The sequence below is a fragment of the Balaenoptera borealis genome, assembly GCF_965194805.1.
Source record: "Balaenoptera borealis genome assembly, chromosome: 2".
Classification (NCBI taxonomy): Eukaryota; Metazoa; Chordata; class Mammalia; order Artiodactyla; family Balaenopteridae; genus Balaenoptera; species Balaenoptera borealis.
The window spans coordinates 9,946,162-9,968,238 of NC_138867.1; the positions used below are offsets into that span (position 1 = coordinate 9,946,162).

Genomic DNA, 22,077 nt, shown 5'->3' on the forward strand with positions numbered 1-22,077 from the left:
CCTGCTCTTCTTCCCACAGTTCAGGGAGCTGTGCTGGCCCTCCTTCCTGGCTTGAGCGTCCAAATTTATTTTGCATCAGGGATGTTGGACTTCCTGATGCTTCTCCCTGGAACTTGCTTGCCCCAGACTCTGGACTACCTCTCCTTGTTGATATTCGGGTTTCAGCTCAAACGTCTCCTCCTTGACCATGTTAGTTAAAGTTACCCTGCCCACCTGGGGCCCTCTATCTCATTACCCCACTTATTTCCGCCATCACACTCAATGCCAAGTGCTATTACCTTGTTAGTGAGTTTGTTTCATGTTTACCTTGTGTATTACCTCCCTTCACCTAGGAGATAAGAAGCTCCATGAGGACAGAGATCCATCTGTCCCGCCACCTTTGTAGGCTGCCCCAGCATCTGGGACAGCGCCTGGCCTTGAGGGATGCTCACAGAGGGAGTGCATTTTTGCTGAGTGAATGAATGAATGACTAAACCTTAGAAAAGTCTGCCTTCACAGCTATAAGCTGCTGATGGAAAATGTTACTCCAAGGACAAGGTGAAATTTTGTTTCTATTACTCAGAATAAAATGCATTTTTTGTTTTTTGGTAGAATGTGCATTTTTATAGCCTTGGCCTCCCTCCCCGTTGTGCTTGTGGCTTCCAAGCTGAAGATGTTTCTCCTGGAAGTTCTTTCCTCCTGCCCTTTGGCACACTTCACCTGTTTAAAGGAGACTGTGTAGCTGACATTGAACTTGTGGCCTTTCTGGATACATGAAGCACATGTCTTCACAGGTGCTCTGCCATGTATGTGTCTGAGCAAAGAGTCAACTCGTAGGGAAATGCCTTTCTTTTTTTTTTATAGGCCCCAATTTCCAACTATATCAATAGATTGAAGATTAGAGCAGCTTTAAAAGGCATAAGAGAGATACTGACAGAAACAGAATCGACCACTGGATGTTAAGGTATTTGGGAAGCTCAGGTGGGAGGGCAAAATCCCCAGGTGAATTTTAAAGTCAGGCTGTGTAGCTGCTGGGATCACACAGCCCTCCTCTGATGCGTGCTTCTGAGCACGTAATGCTCCTAGGGAATCATGACCGCGAGAAATAGCTATAACAGTGCTGCATGCCTGAATGAACAGCTGCCTTTGGCTTTCTGAGGGCTCCTCAGAGGCAGAGAAACAGTAAGGAGAGAACACATTTTAAGAGACATCTAAGCTAGAAAATGAATACAGAGAAGGCGGGTGGAGGGGAAGCCTTGAATACAAACCCAGATGGATCTGTATTTCTGAGAGCTCAGGAGAGGAGATGATGACCCAGGCAAGGAACTGCTTTTCACTTTAAAGATTTTGCGTGCTGCGTTTTGAGGGTGACGTTTCCCATGGTTTTCCCACAGCAAAGGGAATGTTTCCTGTGGGGGAAATGGTATAAGACATCCCCTGATGCCTTAGAAACAAGGAAGACGGCCGTTTTTCAGATGTTTTTTCAAGGCACTGAACTTTAAATGCCCCCTGGGTTTATTGGTGAATGAAAAAAAGTACTGCTTCGGATATGGAGGTCCCAAGAAATCTGATCTGCCAGTAAACGCTGGAATGATGGACATTTGCTAAAGGGAAGCAGAACAGAGGTTGGCAATTCATCATTTCCATCCCTACATGAAATGTTGATTTCCACCCGGCTTGGCTGGGGAGCTACTCACACCATCGTAGACAGGGACAAACACACCCACCAGTCTCACCACCAACACTGCCCCCACCTCCTCCATCACCATCGACATCACTGTGATGCTAATAACTAACTTTTACCCAGTACTTGTTGGCTTAAAGGGAACCTTCTTGTATAAACATATTATTCAATAATGACCTCATGCTCTTCTAGGCTTGCTACATGATTGACAGTGTAGTTTTTTTTTTTTTTCCAAAGTAATTTATTTATTTATCTATTTTTTTTCACACACACACACTGTATTTTATTTTTACAAGAGATAAATAGACTGACACCAAGCATTGTACATGGATGACCACAACCAAAGCAACAGACAGTGTAGTTTTGAACTGCATTTTTAAGTAAGTTAGAGCAAAGCGTTTAAGCCTCTAAATTAAAGTTTGAAAAGTTACATATATCTCAATGCTGCAGTTGTCAAGATCCCTGCCATTTTCTAGGAAGATTAAACATCTAGAAACATATTAGATTTTATTTTTTATTTTCTGACGTGTGCAGAGCAGGATCGTGTACCACTGGAACTACTTCAACACAAACACACCCACAGTGAAAAACCTTTTGAATGATTCTACCGGCCAAGAGAGTTAAAGAGAAAAGATCAACTTAAATAATAACAGTGCAGTCGATTTCACAATTATTCTTGTAATTATAGTCTCACTTTGTTATCCCTGCCTGCTGGTGATGTGGCTACCTAGGGCGATAATAATCGAAAAACGAAGGGGTCAGGTGAATTTGGTGTCACCACTGCTCTGGAGTAATCAGTACAAATTAGATTCTCCACTGAATATCTCGACTCTGGGAACTTGGCATTCAGACTCATGAGCTTCTTTGTTCATGCTCATCTACAACAGGGGACAACACTTTTGGGGAAAAAAGAACCAGAGAATGAGAATCAGAAGGTACGTCCTATGTTGGACTTCCCTGGCGGTTCAATGCTTAAGACTCTGCACTTCCAGTGCAGCGGGTGTGGGTTCAATCCCTGGTCGGGGAACTAAGCTCCCACATGCTGCGGGGCACAGCCACAAAAAAAAAAAGAAGGTATGTCCTACGCCATGCGTTCAGTTCTCCATTCAGGGGACGTGTCAGGCGTGAGGGTGAGGCTTTCCCTGGTGGATTGTGTACGTGGAGGCAGAGCGCTGAGCTGGGCTGGGTACCACGAGCATCTGTTTATGAGGCTTTCCATTCTGCAGCCGGGGAGAGTTACCATGGAAACCATGGCCTCTGGGGTAAATACAGTTACCACGAGAAAAATTTATCTTAGACGTCCTGGGTCCAAAAGACATGTCAATAAATCATCCAATTTGTCTATTCTGTTTCCCTGCAGGTCTACACCTAAATAATATCAGGGAGACTTACCACACGCTTTTAAGATTCTTCTGAATAAGAGGGTCTCAGTGTCTGTTTAGGATTGCACCCTTGTACTGCAGTTTTATGAATGCCCTAATCTGACCCTGTTCTGTTGAAGTCCCTATGGTCTGTTTTCAGGAGGGGTCCATCTCCACATCCACATGGCAAAGAAGAGTGTGGAATCGCTGGTTAGAGATCCTGACGGTTCTGGCAGCTCTGCTTTCAAGGCATAACCCCCGCCGCCCTGCCCCCCATCAATACCACCAAATCGTGCTCCTGGACGAAGAGCAAACGGGGCAGGAGGGAGGTGTGGGGGGAGCCTGGAGGGGACGATGAAAGAGGACATTGAGCCCCACCCCAAGGAGAGTGGTACAGAGTAAGAGGAGAGTTGAGTCAAGGCTGGCCACGAGGCAGGCTGGCCCGGGCGCGCTGGGGGGCAACGGCACCAATTTTGGCCTCCACAGAGTCCAAGCAGATGAGCCAATGGGTGTGATTGGGGGAGTGAAGGACAAAAGGGCATGAAAGATCAACGCCTCCCTAGGGAAACTGAGGTCAGTGGTTCTGATGAATCTTCCTGGAGTTTGTCATGGCCAGAGAGTGGTTTCATGTCAAGAGGGGAAAACGCCCACAGCAGTTCTGTGGGTTTCCCTGAAATCCTCTCTTCCTCTGCTTCTCTCCCATCCCTTCCCCTTCCCTCCCTTCCTTTTCTTATCCTCTCTCTCTTCCCCATCCTAATGGGCAAAGCTTGGCCCACCATCTTGGGTTATGCCAACGAAGAAGAAATCTATGGTGACCTCGCTCTCTAATTTGAGAAAATATCACGAACTGGGCAAGTGAGAAGGAAAGGGGTAGGGAAAAAAAGACAGAAGAAAAAACTTGTGCAGAGAGCATTTTCTCTTAGCTATTCCAGGAATAAGATGCTCCGTTTTTATACCTCCAGCTTCATCTCCTCATGGCCAATCCCTGGGAATCTTCGCTATCAAGCTCTCAAGTCCTGCAGAGCTGCCAAGCACAGCTGAAGCCTGATGTCCCAGCCCTCTGCCCTGTCCCAGGTCCTGTCACCAACTCTGCAGAGGAACCGTGCACAGCCAAGCTCACCTGTCATGGTGTCTTTCCTGGAAGTGTGTTCTCCTTTAGTTCCGTGGTAAGTGGCGTTGCTGCCAGTGGACTCATAGTCTGTTTTCCTTTCTTTGAGGCTGATCATTTCTCGAGGTGAAGCTGGGGCACTTGCTACATAAAGAAATTGGAAGGATGACTTTCTGTGTCTCATTCCACAGCACGTATAGCTTTTCACACAAACAGGTAAAGTCATAAATGCACCTGGCTCAACACAGGTCAGTATGTGTACGTGGACCTGTCGATTTTTATTTTTGTTCTTTTGGTTCTTGTCTTTCCCCCTTCCCTCATTCCATGTCACTTGGTGCTTTAGAGTTAAGGGGACACTCAACTTGGAGGCAGGGAATTAAGGCCTATATCCCGGGAGCATCTTCCCTACAGAGACATCCTCGTGGGGATGTGACCTGCTCAAGGACAGTTTCAAGAATGAGATCCGTCTTGGTTGCTTTTTCTTTCTTTTTTCTTTTCCTTTTTTTCCCCTCCCTCCTTTCTTTTCTTCTTCCTTCCTTCCTTTGAAAAAATTAGATGTGTTTCAGAGGAGCGATTACTGATATTGAAGAATCCCTGATTAAATCAGATGAGCTTTTACTTAAACACGTTTCACGCAGAAACGGCCCTAAAGGAAGGCAGAGGATGATGTGGGGGACCAGTAGAGCCCCACCCACCGAGGCCTTCTCCATCAGCCTGGGGGCTGGGCTGGGGGTGTGGCGTGAGAGCACCTGTCTCCTGATGGGGGTCCTTGCTCCATCTCAAACGCCCCTAACAATCTCCCACACACACCTTGAGCCCCGGTCCCTCGCTGCCTGTCGGACCTGGGGACTGAGCCCTGTCAACCGTTTGTGTCTTCATGTCTTCAGTGATGGGCTGTGATTAGAGGATTCCCTTAGGAATTCTACGATTCTTTAACAAACTGGGCCCAGAACAGAGGAAAAGCTGAACTTGGACTTAAGGAAGCAAACAAAAAGAGGCTTAGTTTTCTTTAAAGATCGGATGGATTGCAAGCAACTAAGCCACGCTGCCAGTGCAGAGATGTGCTGGGAGAAGTGGAGGTCAAGTGTGTGTGCCGGTGCTAAGGCAGCTACCATGCGCCCATCCTATGGGCTGACCTCACATTGGTCTCCATGCTCCTCAATGAGGCCACTCGCATCCCGAGCTTAGTCAATTGCGTCTCACCCATTCTGAGTGCAGCCGTGCTACTCTTCGGTCCCAGAGCCTTCCCCAGCTTCCATGCCCGAGGGCAGTGCTTCATAAGCTTGTTTAACCTTAAGACTCACCTGAGAACCTGGGGATCACAAAACCCGACCCTGGACCTTGTGAATCTGAATTTTCAGTTGGGCCTAGGAATCCAAATTTAGCAAGCATGCCTGGTGAATCTCTGGGGAACTCCGAGTTTTACGATAACGCTCATTTTCCTTCACTAGTGTCCAAGCCCCTCCCCAAACAAGCCTCAGTTTACCTTTCAGCTGTTCGTTCACACCCTCTGCAGGGTCCCCCAGCTCCAGCCCACTGGGCCTGCTTGTTGCCTATCTGAGTCACTTGATTCATTTCACCAAACTTAGTATCTTCTATGTGCAAAGCCCCGTGCTAGACACGGGGGACAAAAACACGAGTCTCAGCACACTTTCTGAAGTTGAGGAGCTCTTCATCGGGTGAGGAAGTGAAACCAGAAGACGGCTCAGTGGATGTCTTAGCCAAGCGCTGGGAAGGTAACAGAGGGGGCCTTTGCCTACCCTTTCCTGAAAGGCCCCCTACCCACCTCTCAGACCTGTCAAATAAAATCGAGGCTCACTGCTGAGATCTTGAAACCCTCAGAGATTTCCAATCCTAGCTGACCATCAGAATTAGTTACCTAGAATACTTAAAGATACATTGATGCTTGAACATGCCCCCCAGCCAGTTGCACCAGAATCTCTGGGTGTAAATCCAATGGGAAGGCAGGGAAGAAACCTGCAATTGCTCCACGTAACTCAACTGGGCTCTGGGTCCAGCTTCTGCGTGTTCTCAGAACACGGGCTGCTGCGTCTCGCTCACCCCCTCCACCTCTGCCCCATCTCCTTTCTTCTCTCTCCATCTTCCTCTCTGGGGAGAGTCCCCTCCTGCCCTTGCTCCTAGGTCTTCTGCATAAAGATTGGCCTTTTATGAGTCACTGCCAGGCAATCGTGAAGGGACAATATTTTGCAGCCTCTTGACCAAAGCTTTTAAAATGAGAATCCGATATTGCACAGATGGTGGGGTTTATTAAACTATGTCAAGTGTGTAATTATCTCCTGAGACCTCACACACAGTGGTCCGAGTCTCCAGTAAACCAGGAGGGTACTCCTGGAAAAATCACAACACGCCAACAAGCGTTTCTTAGGTGTCTTCGAAGTGCCTTGCCTGGGAACCACCAGGAAGTGCCCCACCTGCATCCCTGGGATGCTGACGTCCTGTAAGGCGCTGCTTCTCTTTCTGGACGCCTTCCAATCTATTATATTATTCCATCTTCCTGACACGGATTGGTTCTTCATAATTAGAGCTCTTAAAGACACTGTCCTTTAGCTTCCAAGACTCACTGCTCTTTATCTTTTTAAGAACTGTGAAAATAACATGTGTAAAAGGCCACCTCCATGCTTCTGAGGCAGGTGGAAGTTCCTCCCGTTACACGGGGCTTCCTAATTCTCGTTCAGCGTGCGGCTAAACGTTGGAAATGATAACACTGCACTAAAAATATAAGTTTTCACGGGGCTGGGAGAGGGGAACTTATTTCAGTCAAATATTCCCCATTCATTTCCGATTCTCCCCATCGTTATGACAGTAAAGTATGGCGTAAAGTTTTACGACAAACATCCTCAAGGGCAGGGGGGCCACCCTGCTGGGGAGTGCTCCGTACCATGCCCTTGAGACTCAGTTCCAGAAAATATAGTTTCCTCAGCAGGAGGAGGGCAGCGAAGAGCAAGGAGAAACTTTTCTTAAATAAAAGCCTCTATCTGTGCGTGTGTGTGTTCGCCCATGTAAAATTATTTATTACACATTGAATAAAAGAACAATAAAATCTATATCACGTATATACTAACAGTGTGCTCATATTTTGCCTTTAATTATGTCTTTAATCCTTGGCATTACATAATGTCACTGAAAAAGGGTGTAAAAATAAGGTATCTTTACAAGGAGATAAGAGAAGTTAGTTCCAAATCTAATAAGAATGAGACAAGGGGGGAGGGGCAATATAGCAGTAGGGGATTAGGAAGTATAAACTATTACGTATAAAATAAGCTATGAGGATATACTGTGCAACACAGGGAACACAGCTAATATTGTACAGTAACTATAAATGGAGTATAACCTTTAAAAATTGTGAATCGTATTGGACACCTGTAACTTACATAATATTGTACATCAACTATACTTTGATAAAAAAATTCAAAAGAAAGAATGAAATAAAATTAGAAAAAATTAAATTGAATGATTTAAAAGTTACAGTTGATTGTAATATGAATATATGAAATGATTTATCTGCTGGTTTACAGGTAATAATAAAAAGCAAATCAGGTACAGAACAGTAAAGAAAGCCTCAATGACAGTTTTCAAACGTAGGTCATTCTCAAGGAGGAGAGAGCACACCCTCTCTCCCCTACTCTGTTATCCCAAATCTAAGCAATAAAATGCAACCTAAACTATCTTAAGTGGGTAAAACGTCCATGGAAAACCCTGACTTGCAAACACTTGGTGGTTTTATATATTCCTATTCCTCCCTGAATGCAGGTCCAGGATGTGCATTTCATGCCTGTGACACCTGTTAGAGGTTGTTAGAAACCTGTTAGAAAGATGTTTGTTCTGAGTTTGTGTATGTATGAAACAAAGTCACCACCACTATAAAAAGAAAAGAGATTCATTTGATATTTCTAGCAAATGTCCCAGTCAGGATGGCATTCCTGTCTGCGGGGTCAGTTAAGGGGTCGGGGAGGGGGGCCTTGGATCAAAGAGAAGCAGCCGCTGGCCCGGGGTCCCTCTTACCTGAGCGGTTGTTGGGAGACACGCGCACAGGGGAGATGGAGGGTGTGCGGGACGAGGAGTAGGGTCTTTGCCGATCCCTCTCGATGGTTGAAGATGAGGCTACGAAGTGATATTGTGACCATCCATCCTGCAATAGACAGCAGCTCCTATTAACTGGGGAAGGCAGAGAGATGCCTCACCTCCTCACACTTGGACGTTCCAAGCACTGGAATTTGCAAAACATTTCTCCAGCCTGTCAGGAGAGATCTCAGATCTCTGCTCCTCCATCATCCAGGTCAACAGAGAGGAGTGACAAGTGAGACCCACCCCCTGCTCCCTCCAGACAGCCTGACTCGGGGAGGGCCTGCCCTTAGTGCTTGCTTTCCTCCCCAGCTGTGAGATAAGTGGTCTCTTTGCAAACCTGCTTTGGCCTGAAGACTGTATTTAAATGAAAACATGCTGCTCAGAATGAGCCTGAAACTGTCTATTTTTTGCCTGCCTTGCTCCAGCTCTGTCTGGCTCTCTTTTCAACCACCTCCAAGTTTTCCAAAGTGTTTACTCTTCTTTCCTCGGGACCAATCTGTTAGTCATCAGAATGCCGGGAAGCATCGTCCCTTCCCTTCGTCCCTTCCCGTTTATCTCCCTTACATGGTTTCAAGGTCCTTCTCTGCCTCAAATGCCCCGTCCCCACCAGCTCAAGGCCTTCAGCATGACTGTTGCCAAGTACGCACACCCAGGTTGCTACGTTCTCTGATTTGCCCCAGGAATTATATTTTTCAATGTAGAGCATATTCAAAATGCCTCCTACCAATCAATCCTCCATTAGCCTTCTAATATCTGGTTAATATAGGAAAAGCATATATACCATTTTTCATCATGAAAGCCATATAAATACATTATGGATCATTTTTTGAATTTAGAAAGCATAAAGAAGAAAATAAAAATAGCCAACAATTACACTCTCCTCCTCCCCAGAGAACTTCTGTTGAGATGTCACAGTATTTCCTTTCAGTCTTTTTTCTTCTTTAATTCAAGTTTAGTTTTCTCAAAGCAAGATGTCAAAGAGTACTGATATTATCAAGGAAAAGCAGACACCTGCTCCACTCCCAGTTCCTGCTTCACAGAGGCAACCATTTTTAACTCTTTTGGTTTTTTCATTTTCTGACATTTTTAAGGGACTCAATTCTCTGTAAAGAATCATTGCAAACATAAATGGACGAAAGTTAACAAAGAACAGAATTTAAACCCATTTCAATATTTGTGTCTTTCATTATGTAATTCTCATTATTCCTGTTCTATTTGACCCGTAGGATAAAGCCAAAATTAGAAGTATGCTATTATAAAAGCTACTACCTAGTGCTTATTGAGTATTTACTCCATGGCAAGATTTTCTCAACAATCCCATGGGCTGGATACTATTATTAGCTCCATTTTACAGAGGAAGAATCTGAGCCTTAGAAAGTTAATGGGCCGCCCAAAGTCAAACAGTAAACAAGTGAAGACTCATGTCAACACTAAAATGTGGCATACTGAAAAGATGAAAACTCTAATTTGAAAAGATACATGCACCCCAACATTCATAGCAGCACTATTTACATTAGCCAAGACGTGGAAGCAACCTAAACGTCCATCGATAGATGAATGGATAAAGAAGATGTGGTATGTATATATATATATATATATATATATATATATATATATATATTTACACACACACACACACATACATACAATGTATGTATACTACTCAGCTATAAAAAAGAATGAAATAGTGCCATTTGCAGCAACATGGATGGACCTAGAGATGATTCTCATACTAAGTAAGTCAGACAGAGAAAGACAAATATCATATGATATTACTTATATGTGGAATCTAAAAAACTGATACAAGTGAACTTATTTACGAAACAGAAACAGACTCACAGACATAGAAAACAAACTTACGGTTACCAAAGGGGAAGGGGGGAGGGATAAATTAGGAGTTTGGGATTAACAGATACACACTACTGTTTATAAAACAGATAAACAACAGGGACCTACTGTAGAGCACAGGGAACTATATTCAATATCTTATAATAACCTATAAGTGAAAATAATCTGAAAAAGAATACACACACATATATATATATATAACTGAATCACTTTGCTGTACACCTGAGACATTGTAAATCAACTACACGTCAATAAAAACATGTGGCATATTGATAAGTCCTTGGAAGTAAGCTGAGGGGATTGAGATGCTATTTGACGGTGTGTGATTGGGCAAGCGCTCTGGGAACAGTTAACATTGTGGCAGAGACCTGGCAGATGACAAGAAGCCAGACACTGAAGACACAGGTTGGGGTTTCCGAGCCAAGGGAAGAGCAGAGGTGAAGACCCTGGGGTGGGAAAGTGCTTGGCTGATGTGAGCACAGCAGAAAGTTTCTGTGACTGAAGGGGAGTGAGCAAGGGGGACCAGGAAGACAAGAAGCCTTCTGAGTGTCTAGGACAGTCTGGGGAGAGTAGAACAGAAATGGGGAGACTAGTTAAGGAGATATTCCACTAGAGGGAGGGAGAGATGACCCTGGCTTGGGTGTGGGCTGGTGGTGAGCAAGGTGCAGAGTTTGCATCTAAGTTGGATTTACTGATGACTCAGCTACTGGGTGTGGGAGAAAGGAATCAAGCCTGACCCCGATGCTGCTGGTGTGAACAACGGGGGCTGGAGATGTCACTCACTGAGACAGGGGACCACTGGAAGAGGAGTGGCTTTAGAAAGTGAGATCAGTACTGCCATCCGGGATGTGCTGGGTTAGAGATGCCTGCTGGACATGAAAGAAAAGAGAGAGAATAAAGCAGAACCCGAAAACTGGGATTTCAGGAGTGATGTCAGACTTAGAGGTAAACTTTTGCAGTTCAGTATACAGATATCACTTGAAGCTAAGAGAACGGATGGAAGCCTTGCACGTGAACGCAAATAGAGGAAAGCAGAGGACACAGGGCTGGGACACTCCAATACTTAGAGGGCACAGAGAGCAAGGAGAAAATTCACAGGACACTCAGAACGAGCAGAGTGAGCTGGGCGCAGAACCAGAGGGTGTGACGTCAGGCAAGAACAGGAAAGAAGATGCAGAAAGGAGGAGAAGGAGGCCAGCTGAATCACAAGGAGGACCACGAACAGTCCCTTGGCCTTGGGAAGATGGAAGTCAGCGTGACTGGAACGAAAGTACTTTCTTTGGTCTGGTTGGTAAATCTCTAACTCAGGTAGGCTCAAAAGAGAGTGAGAACTGGTGGAGAAATGGTGAGTTCAGACAGCCTTTGGCAAAAGCTGATGATTAAGGGGAGCCCAGACATGGGGCTTCAAGAGCTAGAGCGACTAAGAGAAGTTTTAATACATCACCTGGAAGAGATTGCGGCATTTCGCATGCTGATGGGAATGACTCGACATAGAGGAAGAAAAACTGGGGACGCAGGAGAAGAGAGGAAAACACTTCTTAAGAAAGGAGGGGTTGATGGGATTCAGTGAGCAGTGGGGTCATGGGCCATGGGATCAGGAGAGAAGACAGACAGGCTGCACAGCCACAGACGCAGCAGGAGATGGGCTGGTCTGATGATGGGACAATGAAGATGTCCTGTTCTGTCTTCTGACATTTTCTGGAGGGGGCGTGGGGATGAGAAGTGAGGTCATCCATCCGCTGAGAATGAGAAGGAGTTGGAATTCAGACGATGGAAGGGGCAAGGGGAAGGGAGGGAGGAGGAAAGGAGAGAGCAAGAAGAGAAGCGTGAGACAGTTCTGAAGGTAGGCGGGGTGCAGGCTGACCGTGGCCATGTAGTCTGGTGGCCAGGAGCTGAGAGGTGACTTGAGGCTCGTGGCAATGAATCCAAAAGGAGAAGACTCATCCCCACGGTGGCTTGTTTTCCTCCAGCCACATTCAGCTGCCCTGGGGCAGGTGTGAGTAGATGGAATCGGATGGGGATGGTCAGAAAAGTGACTTGGAAGGAGACAGGGACAAGGGGATGCAAAGGGCATGTCACGGAAGCCCACGGAATCTAAGCTGGGTAGAGAGGAAAGTGAAGATGGAGGGAGGAGACGGGGAATGAACGCTAGCCAGTGGACTGAGGATGGGAAAAGGGTCAGAGCTATTGGAAGGGGGCACTTCACAGATGCTAGGGGCTTCCTTGAGGGAGGAGAGGAGAACGCCCCAGAAAGAGCACAGAGGAGCAAGGGAGATACCCAGTCCACCTCCAAGCCTAGTGATGTGGGGCAGAGCGGATGGGACATGACAAGCCACCATGTGAGAGGGTTGCCGGGGGCTGGGGGGTGTCCTTGCGGACAGCCGGTGTCACAGCAAGAAGACTGAGAAAAGAAGGGGTGGGTATTGGATACAGGGGGTCTTACTGACAGTAGCCTGTGGGTTCAAGGGGGAAAGGATGAGAGGTGGGTAGGAGAAAGGGAGAAAGGGGGCATACTGGGGCGGATTACTGGTTATTTAGAGCCTTTGAGTGAGAAGAGTCCAGAAATGATGGCTGAGCCAGGAGTCCTGGGCAGTTGGTGGTGACCGAGGCAAGGAGGGTCTAAGGGCAAATAGCTAAAACCTCTCCCAGGAAGGGTGGGAGCCGTGGTAATAGGCAGGTGTCAGGGCAGGAGGAGAAAATGTGCTGTCTCTGCAGGAATTCTGGGCGTTTCCCTTAAACCCTTGGGAGGATGGCAGTAGGCACAGGGGAGGAGAGGTCTTACAAAAGCCTGTAAAGTACTTCAGAAGTGAATGGACCCATTACTCACAAACGGGAACAATTAAAAAATTTGTTTTAAGAAGACGTTCCTTTCTTGGGAAGGGAATGCTTTATTGACAGCAAAAATCCTTAAATATGACTAAACAGAGGCAGACCATTTTATGTTTGTCTCACTTGCAATTTAGAAGATATTCTTTCCGGGGGGGTGGGGTGGGGCAGGGTTCCAAGGAGTGGCTCAGGAAATTGCTTTAATCAAACCCTTGGCTTCTTTGGTCATGAATAAGTCATGATACTCCATATGTCATGAAAGGTGGGCAAGGTATTTCATAATAAGAATGTGGGCTAATATCTGATATGTCCTAAGACCAAAGGAGACACCAGACGTGAAGGTGGTATGAGTCCGGGTCTGGTTCTGCTTGGCGAGTGGCACTGTACTCAGCGTCTCCCTCTTACGCAGGTGAGTGGAGACGTTTTGCTCAACGGTTCACAATTGATGACGCTTAGATTCCAATGGGACCAGGTAAGTATTTACATCTCTGGAAGTGTCAGCAAAATGGATGTAATAATAAAACTTCTTATGAAGGAAGAAACTCATAAGAAAGCACCAGAAAAAGATTTCAAATCCTTTATAAGACCCATTTCTGAGAATACAATCGCGTGACAGAGGTGAGTCTTGCAGGTGACTTGTCTGTGGGTGATGGGATTAGCGGACACCTGAGGATGGCAGGGAGTGTGTCAGAGGCACCGAGAATGTCGCCCCAGCCAGACACCTCTGCTTATGGCCAGTGATCGTATGCATGTGGGCACAGAAACTTTGAATGGAGGTGGGAATGGGGAGTCTTATGAACAGGGCAGAGTGGAAACCCAGTTAAGGCTCTGGATTAGAGCCACAGCTTGGGACCCCCTGGAGGAGCAAGGAAGGTGACCTGGTCCCCGCTCCATATCCATCTTCCCCCTCATTCACGGATGCAGAGTGAAAGGTGTGATGACCAACAAAGACTTCCACCATCATGACCGTCACCAACGCCCAGAAGGGACCTCAGTTTTAATTCTGATGGCACATCCTTCCACACATCATGGAAAAGTGTAACCTCGGATGCTAGAGACCAGGGTACAGATAAATCTACACTCGTTTTAGTGATGCTGAATAACTACCTGGAGGGTAGATCTCATGACCCTTGACATCTTTTACTGCATGAAATTTTTAGTCATTCTACTGAAAAAAAAAAGTTTTGCTTTCTAAAGAAGAAGGACATGAAGATATATTTTCTTTGGGAAAGTTATTGCTGAGCTAACATCTCTTTTAACCAACCAGCCATGGACATACTTGTTATCTAGCCAGCCTGCAATAAATTTATTATTCATTTACTTCCCACTGTCATTCAGAAAGACTTGAAAGTGGTTTACAGAAACACACACAACTTGGGCACATAGCTTTTAAATCATTATTTGTCTCTTTTTTAATAAATTTATTTATTTAATTTATTTATTCTTGGCTGCGTTGGGTCTTCGTTGTTGCGCGCGGGCTTTCTCTAGTTGCGGCGAGCGGGGGCTACTCTTTGTTGCGGTGCATGGGCTTCTCATTGCAGCGGCTTCTCTTCTTGCAGAGCTCAGGCTCTAGGCGCACGGGTTTCAGTAGTTGTGGCACGCGGGCTCTAGAGCGCAGGCAGTAGTTGTGGCCCACAGGCTTAGTTGCTCCACGGCATATGGGATCTTCCCGGACCAGGGCTCGAACCCATGTCCCCTGCATTGGCAGGCAGATTCTTAACCACTGCGCCACTAGGGAAGCCCTATTTGCCTCTTTGATGACGATGTTTTCTCTTTAACGACGATGTTTTCTCTTTAACATTTTAAGTCTCTGTAGACCAGAGGTTGTTCCCCAAATTCTATTGGGTGCTTAACCACAGTTCCCCTTCATACCATCCCTTTGGCTTAGATAAGAAAGTTCAAGGAAGGAAACAGAATGAAGAATAGCCACATTAACTAGGGCAGGGCCGTTAATCCTTAATATTGATGATAAAGAACTCTTTTAATATCTGTCTTTCCCCTCCAGCAAAATGACCGCAAAGTTGTGCCCTTCAGCTCAAGACACAGCCAAGATGTCAAAAATGTGATATGATATCTGCACCTCAGATTGGTTTTTATTTTTAACACATTAAACTTAAAACTGGAGATTGTTAAATTGTTCGAAGTATAAGAAATAGAAATCCAAAAGAGAAGAGGATTTCAAAGTCATTGAACTTTAAATTGTCACCAGAAATAATCTGATTTTCTTTATCTTACCTTTTTACTGTCCTTCCACCAGTTTCAGCTTCTGTATGAAAGTTCCCGGCGTGTTTCTTTATGAAATTCTTTTATTCCCCAAAGCTACTCTCATCCTCATCATTACTCTCAATGGTCCAGAAAGTGCGAGAATCAAGGTAACTTTCTTCACAGCCTCATGACCATTGGGTCCTCACAGTTTGACTACATGGTGGTCACTATTTCCTACAGATCTTTCCCTTAAGTGTTTTGAGGCCCCTGAATTTATAACCATCTCCTTTATATATATATATTTTACCATCCTATAAACATCTCCACGAAGAGAGAGTTGGTGGAGAGACTTCCACCAACAGAGCCCAGATGAAGGGGCTAAGTGGTTTTCAGACCCGTCTACACGAGGCTAGTACAACACACACCCGCCCCATAGCCTCTTATTCTGGAACCCGTGCAGGACATTCATTTCAGATCAGCACGTGAATATCTTAGGTTTGTGTGCAAAGAAATGAATAGAGCTGTTTGTCAAGGCTCAAACCTGCTTTCACCTTGGGTGTCTCTGTTGAGAGAGGTGGAATTAGACAATTGTTCAAGTCAGCCCTTCTGTCCCACGACCCATTAGGACCACATTGACTGGTCAGCTCTGTCTCGGTTTCTTTTCCATAAATTAAGGGCAAAATGATTCAATCAGCTCTGGGAGTTTTAAATATAGTCCTGCCTGGGCCTCGGGCTCTGAGATTCTGTTGGAATTGTTCTGAGTAAGGTCTGGGCGTTGGTATTTTCAAAAGCACTCAGGAGATGTTAATGAATAGCGTGGCTGGGAACCACTGGCTCGGAGTTTCCATGCACACTTGGCAGTGAGTAATAGGGATACAGAATACATTTTACAGGGCTAAATCCTAGGAGGCCTTTAGGTCTTCGACTCCATTTCTCAGTGTCAGATGAGGCACTGACTTCTACAGGAACAAAAATAGGTCCAACCTCAGAGCAGAGAGGTGGCCCCCGATCCCGCCTGCCGCAATGAGCCCCAATCACACCCGATTACCCAGCAATCGCCACGTGATTCAATTTCCCAGTCTACACCTTTGATCAGGCAGCTCTGAGACCTGACACAACACCGTCTCTTTTTCTGTCAAATCTTACTCACCCGGCTCAGTTCTGTGCTAGGTAAACTGAAGGCAGGCAGCACGTGCTCATTCAATCGCTCTTGCTAAATGAATCATGCCTCCGAGGTTCAGGGGAGCTTTTAGCAATACAGCTATGGTTTTCCTTGCCTGCTACGAACAAAATGCTAAGACCTCACACTTATGTCTGCTGCAAGCCTGTCCATCTGCCCAGCTGTGAGGCAGGGCTGGGCCTTATTATTTCCTGGTCTCTAGCCTAGTAGCTGCAATACAGAAGTGCCTAATAAATGCTGCTAGATGGATTCAATGATTTAAGATGACTGCATTAATTGTTATAAACGCAATGATAATCAATGTCATAGTCTTTACTGCTAACTCCACAGTTCTTACACTCGTACAGTTCTATAACAAATGAAGGTTATCGGAGCCTTACGGTTTTTTGTTTTCTTAATTTTAGCTTAGAGTAACCTCATCAGTCTATTCTGCTGCTGTTGGTATATCTGTCTTTTACGACATACTTACTTCTGGGCTGAAGGCAGTGTTGGTTTAGGTAAACTGGTACCTACGGATTGCCTACTCTACGTGAAATGGTAATTTCTCTCTGTTCCCCGTGTTTCAATGTGAGGTATATAAAATTGTCTCCTCTTTAACCAATCTTGTAAATAATCCTGGTGCATCATTATACCTGCCACATCTGGGCCTGGCTTGGTGCTGATTCCATTCACAGCCCTCGGAGCACGTACATCTTTACCTCTTGCACATGCCCCGCCCCCAATCTCTACTGCTTCTTGCATCCTGCAGCTCAGAAACCACGAGCCCCCGTCCACAGCAAATACACTCAGTTTTCCCCAAACACAATCCTTAGGAGAGCTGGGGAAAAAGGAGGAGAAGGGAGAGCGCATCACATTTCTCATTAGATATGCTCCAATGTCCTTTAGTTTGGGTACAGGGGCCCACACCTGCTGTGAGGTGTGACACGTGTCCATTGGACTGATGGGCAGGTTTCTGGAGGGGGTCACCTTGTGGCAACATTACTGGGCAGGGAACACTGATGACCAGGGTCGCTGCTCTGGAGCGGGAACAGGGCGCTGTGCGTGCCAACAGGAGGTGTGCAGGGCATGCGGCTGTGCGGGAATGAAAGGAGCCAGGCGGGAGTGTTCCCAGACCTTCTCCTCCCTGACCGCCAAAGAGCATCCTGTCACTGCCAGCGGAGCAGGGCAGTGCACCCCGCCCCTAGCGCTGGATCAGAGAAGGGATGGAGGACACTGCCAGCTGGACCAGGAGGGGAAAGAGATTAGGGAGAGAACTTGTTCAATCTGTGTAACAAAGAGTTTAGGGCGAAAGTGGAGAGGAAGAGTGAATACCTCAAGGGCTGTTCGGAGAATCTGCTGATGAGGGAGGTTACAGAAAAGGGGTTAAATACCAAATCTTCATCAACGTGCTTCAGGCGATGAGATTAACAGGGCATGGGTGGATATATGTATACGTATAACTGATTCACCCTGCTGTACAGCAGAAACTAATGCAACATTTTAAATCAACTATGCACCAATAAAAATTTTTAAAAAACCAAACAAACAGGGCATGGGATTTCACATTACTTATGTTGTGATCTCTGACCTCTGGAAGAGGCGCCCTTCAGTGACTAGACAACGGTGGGGTGGAAAGTGACAAAGTTAGTGAATATCTACAGCTGTGATGGATAAGTTAAACGGGGAGGTTCCCATCAGCAGTTCTGTTTTCAAAGTGAGTTTTGGAAGTTTTATCTTCTAAGAATTTAGATGTAACAAATCTTTTCTAGTGATAAGTGACATCTCTGACTTGGACAAAAGCTTCAGAAAATAATTAACCTTGAAAATGGAGAATAGTTGTTCTTTCCACTGAGGATATTAATTGGCCCCCGAAATAGATACTAAGACACTGTTACGCCAGTATATGTTTTTCCTCTCTTTGAAAACAACTCTGGAGCTTCCTTAATTTGATAAGATTTAGCTGGCATCTAAACAAGGATTCCTCAGGGGGCATACAGAGACTCTTTAGTTCTGAAGTAACAAATACAAGCTTTTTGTGTTAGCTGTCCTTGAAGTCTCTCGGCCCATAGAGCTTGTCAATTCTAATTTGCTATGATGACTTGAGATATAAAGAAAGTGTGCTGAAAATCCTTGGGGCTTTAAGCAAACTAAGTCCGTCCACTCATTCAACCCAGAACACTTACAGCTTATACTTCAATCACTTCGTCAGGAACCTATTTTTCAAATGAAAGTTAAAACCTGAGTTGTTGCCATCCGCTGAAAAAGGTAACCAGCTGAGATACTGCTCACTTAAGAAAAACTTGATTGCTCAAAATTGTGCCAGTTTTCCAGTCATTTTTTAAGTGGAATAAACCTATTGATGTAATCACATGAAGAGAAAGAAAAGATTCCAAATTAGCGGTAGTTATACACACATCCTCCTTACTTCAGTAAAAGGTATTATAGAGAAAAACATGGAAATAGAATATTCAGAGTCTGTGTGATTGAAGACCAAGCCAGATTTTGCCTGTCGATGAAACCACAGCTCCTCTTGGCTATAATAAAACAAGCTTCCATCTATTTTTAAGGTAAACTGTTTGTTAAAAGATTCATTAAAACTAATTCCATCAACAATTCCAAAAGCTATTAGAGTTAAATATTTAAACTAAATCTTAAGGGCCAAAAGGAAGTATGTGCAGAAGTAAATACCACCTGACATACCCGGTTACTTTCATTAGTTTGTTTCAGCTCTGGTGCTTCTAATGAAATTTAATTAAATTGATTTGGCTACTTAAAGGTATAGGATACATAAGGATAAGAGTCTTCTGCAGTATGTACCATCTTTTAAAAGCAAATACTGAGTAAATCCATTTTAGGAATTCCATTTATTACCATTGAACTAATTCTAAAGAACCAATATTACTGAGAAGATTTGACAAGTTGGAAAGAAATTGATACAATTTGGTGGAAGAAAGTATATCATGGTTAACTACCAGTAGTTAACTGGTGCCAAACGGAATGCAGAAAACCACCTGGCAAATTGAAATAAGAGCAGCTCAGGCCTTTTGTTTCCCTGGCATCACTTTGGAGGCCTTAAAACAAAGATCTGATGTGGATGATCTTTAACAATGGGCTTTGTGTTCCAACTAGTGCTGCAAAGTTACATTTGGGGTGAAACTGAACAAAGTCCCATCTTCAGGTTGACAAATCCAAATGTCTGGCTTCTAGCAGCGAAGTCATTCTGACATTTGAAAAGCCAGGTATTCTGCATCTATACTCATCAGCGGCCAACAAGTTCAAAGCTCACCCTGGGTCCTAACCTAAATGTCTGCACATTCCGCGCTGCTTCAGAATGCCTTAAACCATGGAAATGGAAGCGGAGTCACGGAATGAGCCCTCTGCTGATCTTAAACTCTGGGGTAGCTACATGGTTGGATTTGTTTAATAAACATTAATAAGTACCTGTGCTGGGTACAGGGGCGAGAACAGAGACAGAGGTAGGCATGGCTCCTGAGGGGAAGATAAAGGGGAGATGGATGTTTAAAATAGGATTATATCACATTGCATTTCTGAAAGAGCCAGGAAGAAAAAGGCACAGGTTATTATGAGGGATCTTTACTAGCCTTGGAGAGTTGGAGAGAGAGGTTACCTTGAGGAAGAGACAAACTGAGATTGAAATAGCCAGGCTTGGTGGGAGAGGAGGGAAGGCATTCTTGGCTGAGGAATGAACCTTCGCCTATGCAGTGCAAAGGCACTGAGGTTGAGGAAGGTGAGCTTGGAGAGAAGGGTAGGAAAGTGAAAGAAACGGGAAGCCACTGAGAAGTTTTAATCAGGAGACTGACTGGGTCAGGTTTGGATTTATAAAAGTGTATTCTGAATTTTTAAGGGAAAAGAGATTGAAGATGGTGAAGGAGATTCCACGAAACCAAGCAGGCAGCAATCTCATCAGGCATAGGGACAGATGATGTGAAAATAAGGATGGGAGAGGTAGCTGGATTTGAGAGATATTCAGAGAATAGAATCAGCAGGGCTTGGTGCCAAATGTAGTGAGATAAGGAAAAAGGAGGTATTAAATAAGTCCTGGAATTCTGGAAAGAACAACCAGGTGGGTTAGGTGCTCTTTATAGAGATGGGCAACAGTGGAGGAAGAATAGATTTGGGGAAGATATTGAGAGGTACGTGTTAGATGTGTGGAAGGTTAGAGCTTGTGAGCTAGTTCAGTGGAGATGTCACGTGGGTTGTTGTGTATCTGTAAGCTTAGAGTTCAGGAGTGAGGACCACACAGAGAAATAAATGTGGATGCCATTGGCCTTCAAATGTATTTAAAAACCATGGGCCAGGGGCTTCCCCGGTGGCGCAGTGGTTAAGAATCTGCCTGCCAATGCAGGGGACACAGGTTCGAGCCCTGGTCCGGGAAGATCCCACGTGCCATGGAGCAACTAAGCCCGTGTTCCACAACTACTGACACTGCGCTCTAGAGCCCGTGAGCCACAACTACGAAGCCCACGTGCCACAACTACTGAAGCCCGTGCGCCTAGAGCCTGTGCTCTGCAACAAGAGAAGCCACGGCAATGAGAGGCCCGCACACCGCAACGAAGAGTAGCCCCCGCTCGCCACAACTAAAGAAAGCCCACGCGGCAACGAAGACCCAACGCAGCCAAAATTAAATAAATAAATAAATAAATTTATTTAAAGAAACAAACAAACAAACAAGAAAACAACCATGGGCCAGATGAGATCATCTCCACTAGACGGAATAGGATGAAAAGCAAAGATGCCTCAGGGAAGACCAGGAGTCTGCAAAAAAGACTGAGATGGAGGCTTGCAAGTTCAGAGAACACCCAGGGGAGAGCGGCAGTGGAGAAGCCCGGGAGGAGATCGTGTAAGGGAGGAGGATGTGGCCAGAACTGCTACAAATCCATTTCCTTTTCTTCCTAGACACACACCTGGACCACATGTCCCAGCCTGCCTTGCAGTTTGTATGGCCATGTGATGGAGATCCAGCTAAAAAATGTGCCCCCCCAAAGATATCCATGTCCTAGTTACCTAGAACCTGTGATAGGCTACCTTACGTAGCAAAGGGACTCTGCAGGTGTGATTAAGTTAAAGATATTGAAAGAGGGAGATTACTCCGAATTATCTGAGGGGGCCCAATGTAATCACAAAGGTCCTTAAAGAGAGATGCAAGAGGGTGGCATTTAGAGAAGGTGATGTGACCATAGAAGCAGAGAAAGAAAATCAAAGAAGCTATGCTGATGGCTTAGAAAATGGAGGAAGGGGCCACTGGCCAAGGAGAGTGGCAGCCTCCAGAAGCTGGAAAAGGAAATGGATTCTCTAGACAGCTCCAGGAAGGGGTGCATCCAGGACCAACACTTTGATTTCAGCCCAGTGAAACCCAGTTTGCACTTCTGACCTCGAGAACTGTAGGATCATGAATTTGTGTTTCTTGAAGCCACTAAGTTTGCTGTAATCTGTTAATGCAGCAATAGGAAACTAACAGAGAGCAATTAATTTGTTTTAAAGCCATGTTTATTTGGGGTGTGCTAGACACAATTAATCAGACTTGTGGACAACTTAAGATGATTAAATACGTGCAACAAGGTACTGCGACAGGATGTGAATATAATTTTCTTCCACTGTCTGTGTTTTGGCTAAGGTCCCAAAGCAGTGAATACCAGATGCCCCATTGCTCCAGATATATCCTCAAAGTAAAGAATTAGATCATCCATTCATAGTTGTGAAAGTGGAGGACAAAATAAGGTTCTGCAGCATTAAGACATGCTCCATCTCCAGATTATACAAGATTAGGCTGAGAATTCACTGGTGGGTGGAGAATGCCAGT

The 22,077-nt window shown here is 45.2% G+C and overlaps 1 protein-coding gene across 1 annotated transcript in view; it reads right to left on the bottom strand.

Moving 5' to 3' along the window:
* Positions 1-22,077, bottom strand: part of CTNND2 (catenin delta 2) — a 942,908-nt gene that overhangs the window by 10,480 nt on the left and 910,351 nt on the right. The window contains 2 exon segments of the mRNA XM_082382599.1: positions 4,145-4,276; positions 8,156-8,282. Coding sequence (XP_082238725.1) covers positions 4,145-4,276; positions 8,156-8,282 — 259 coding nt within the window.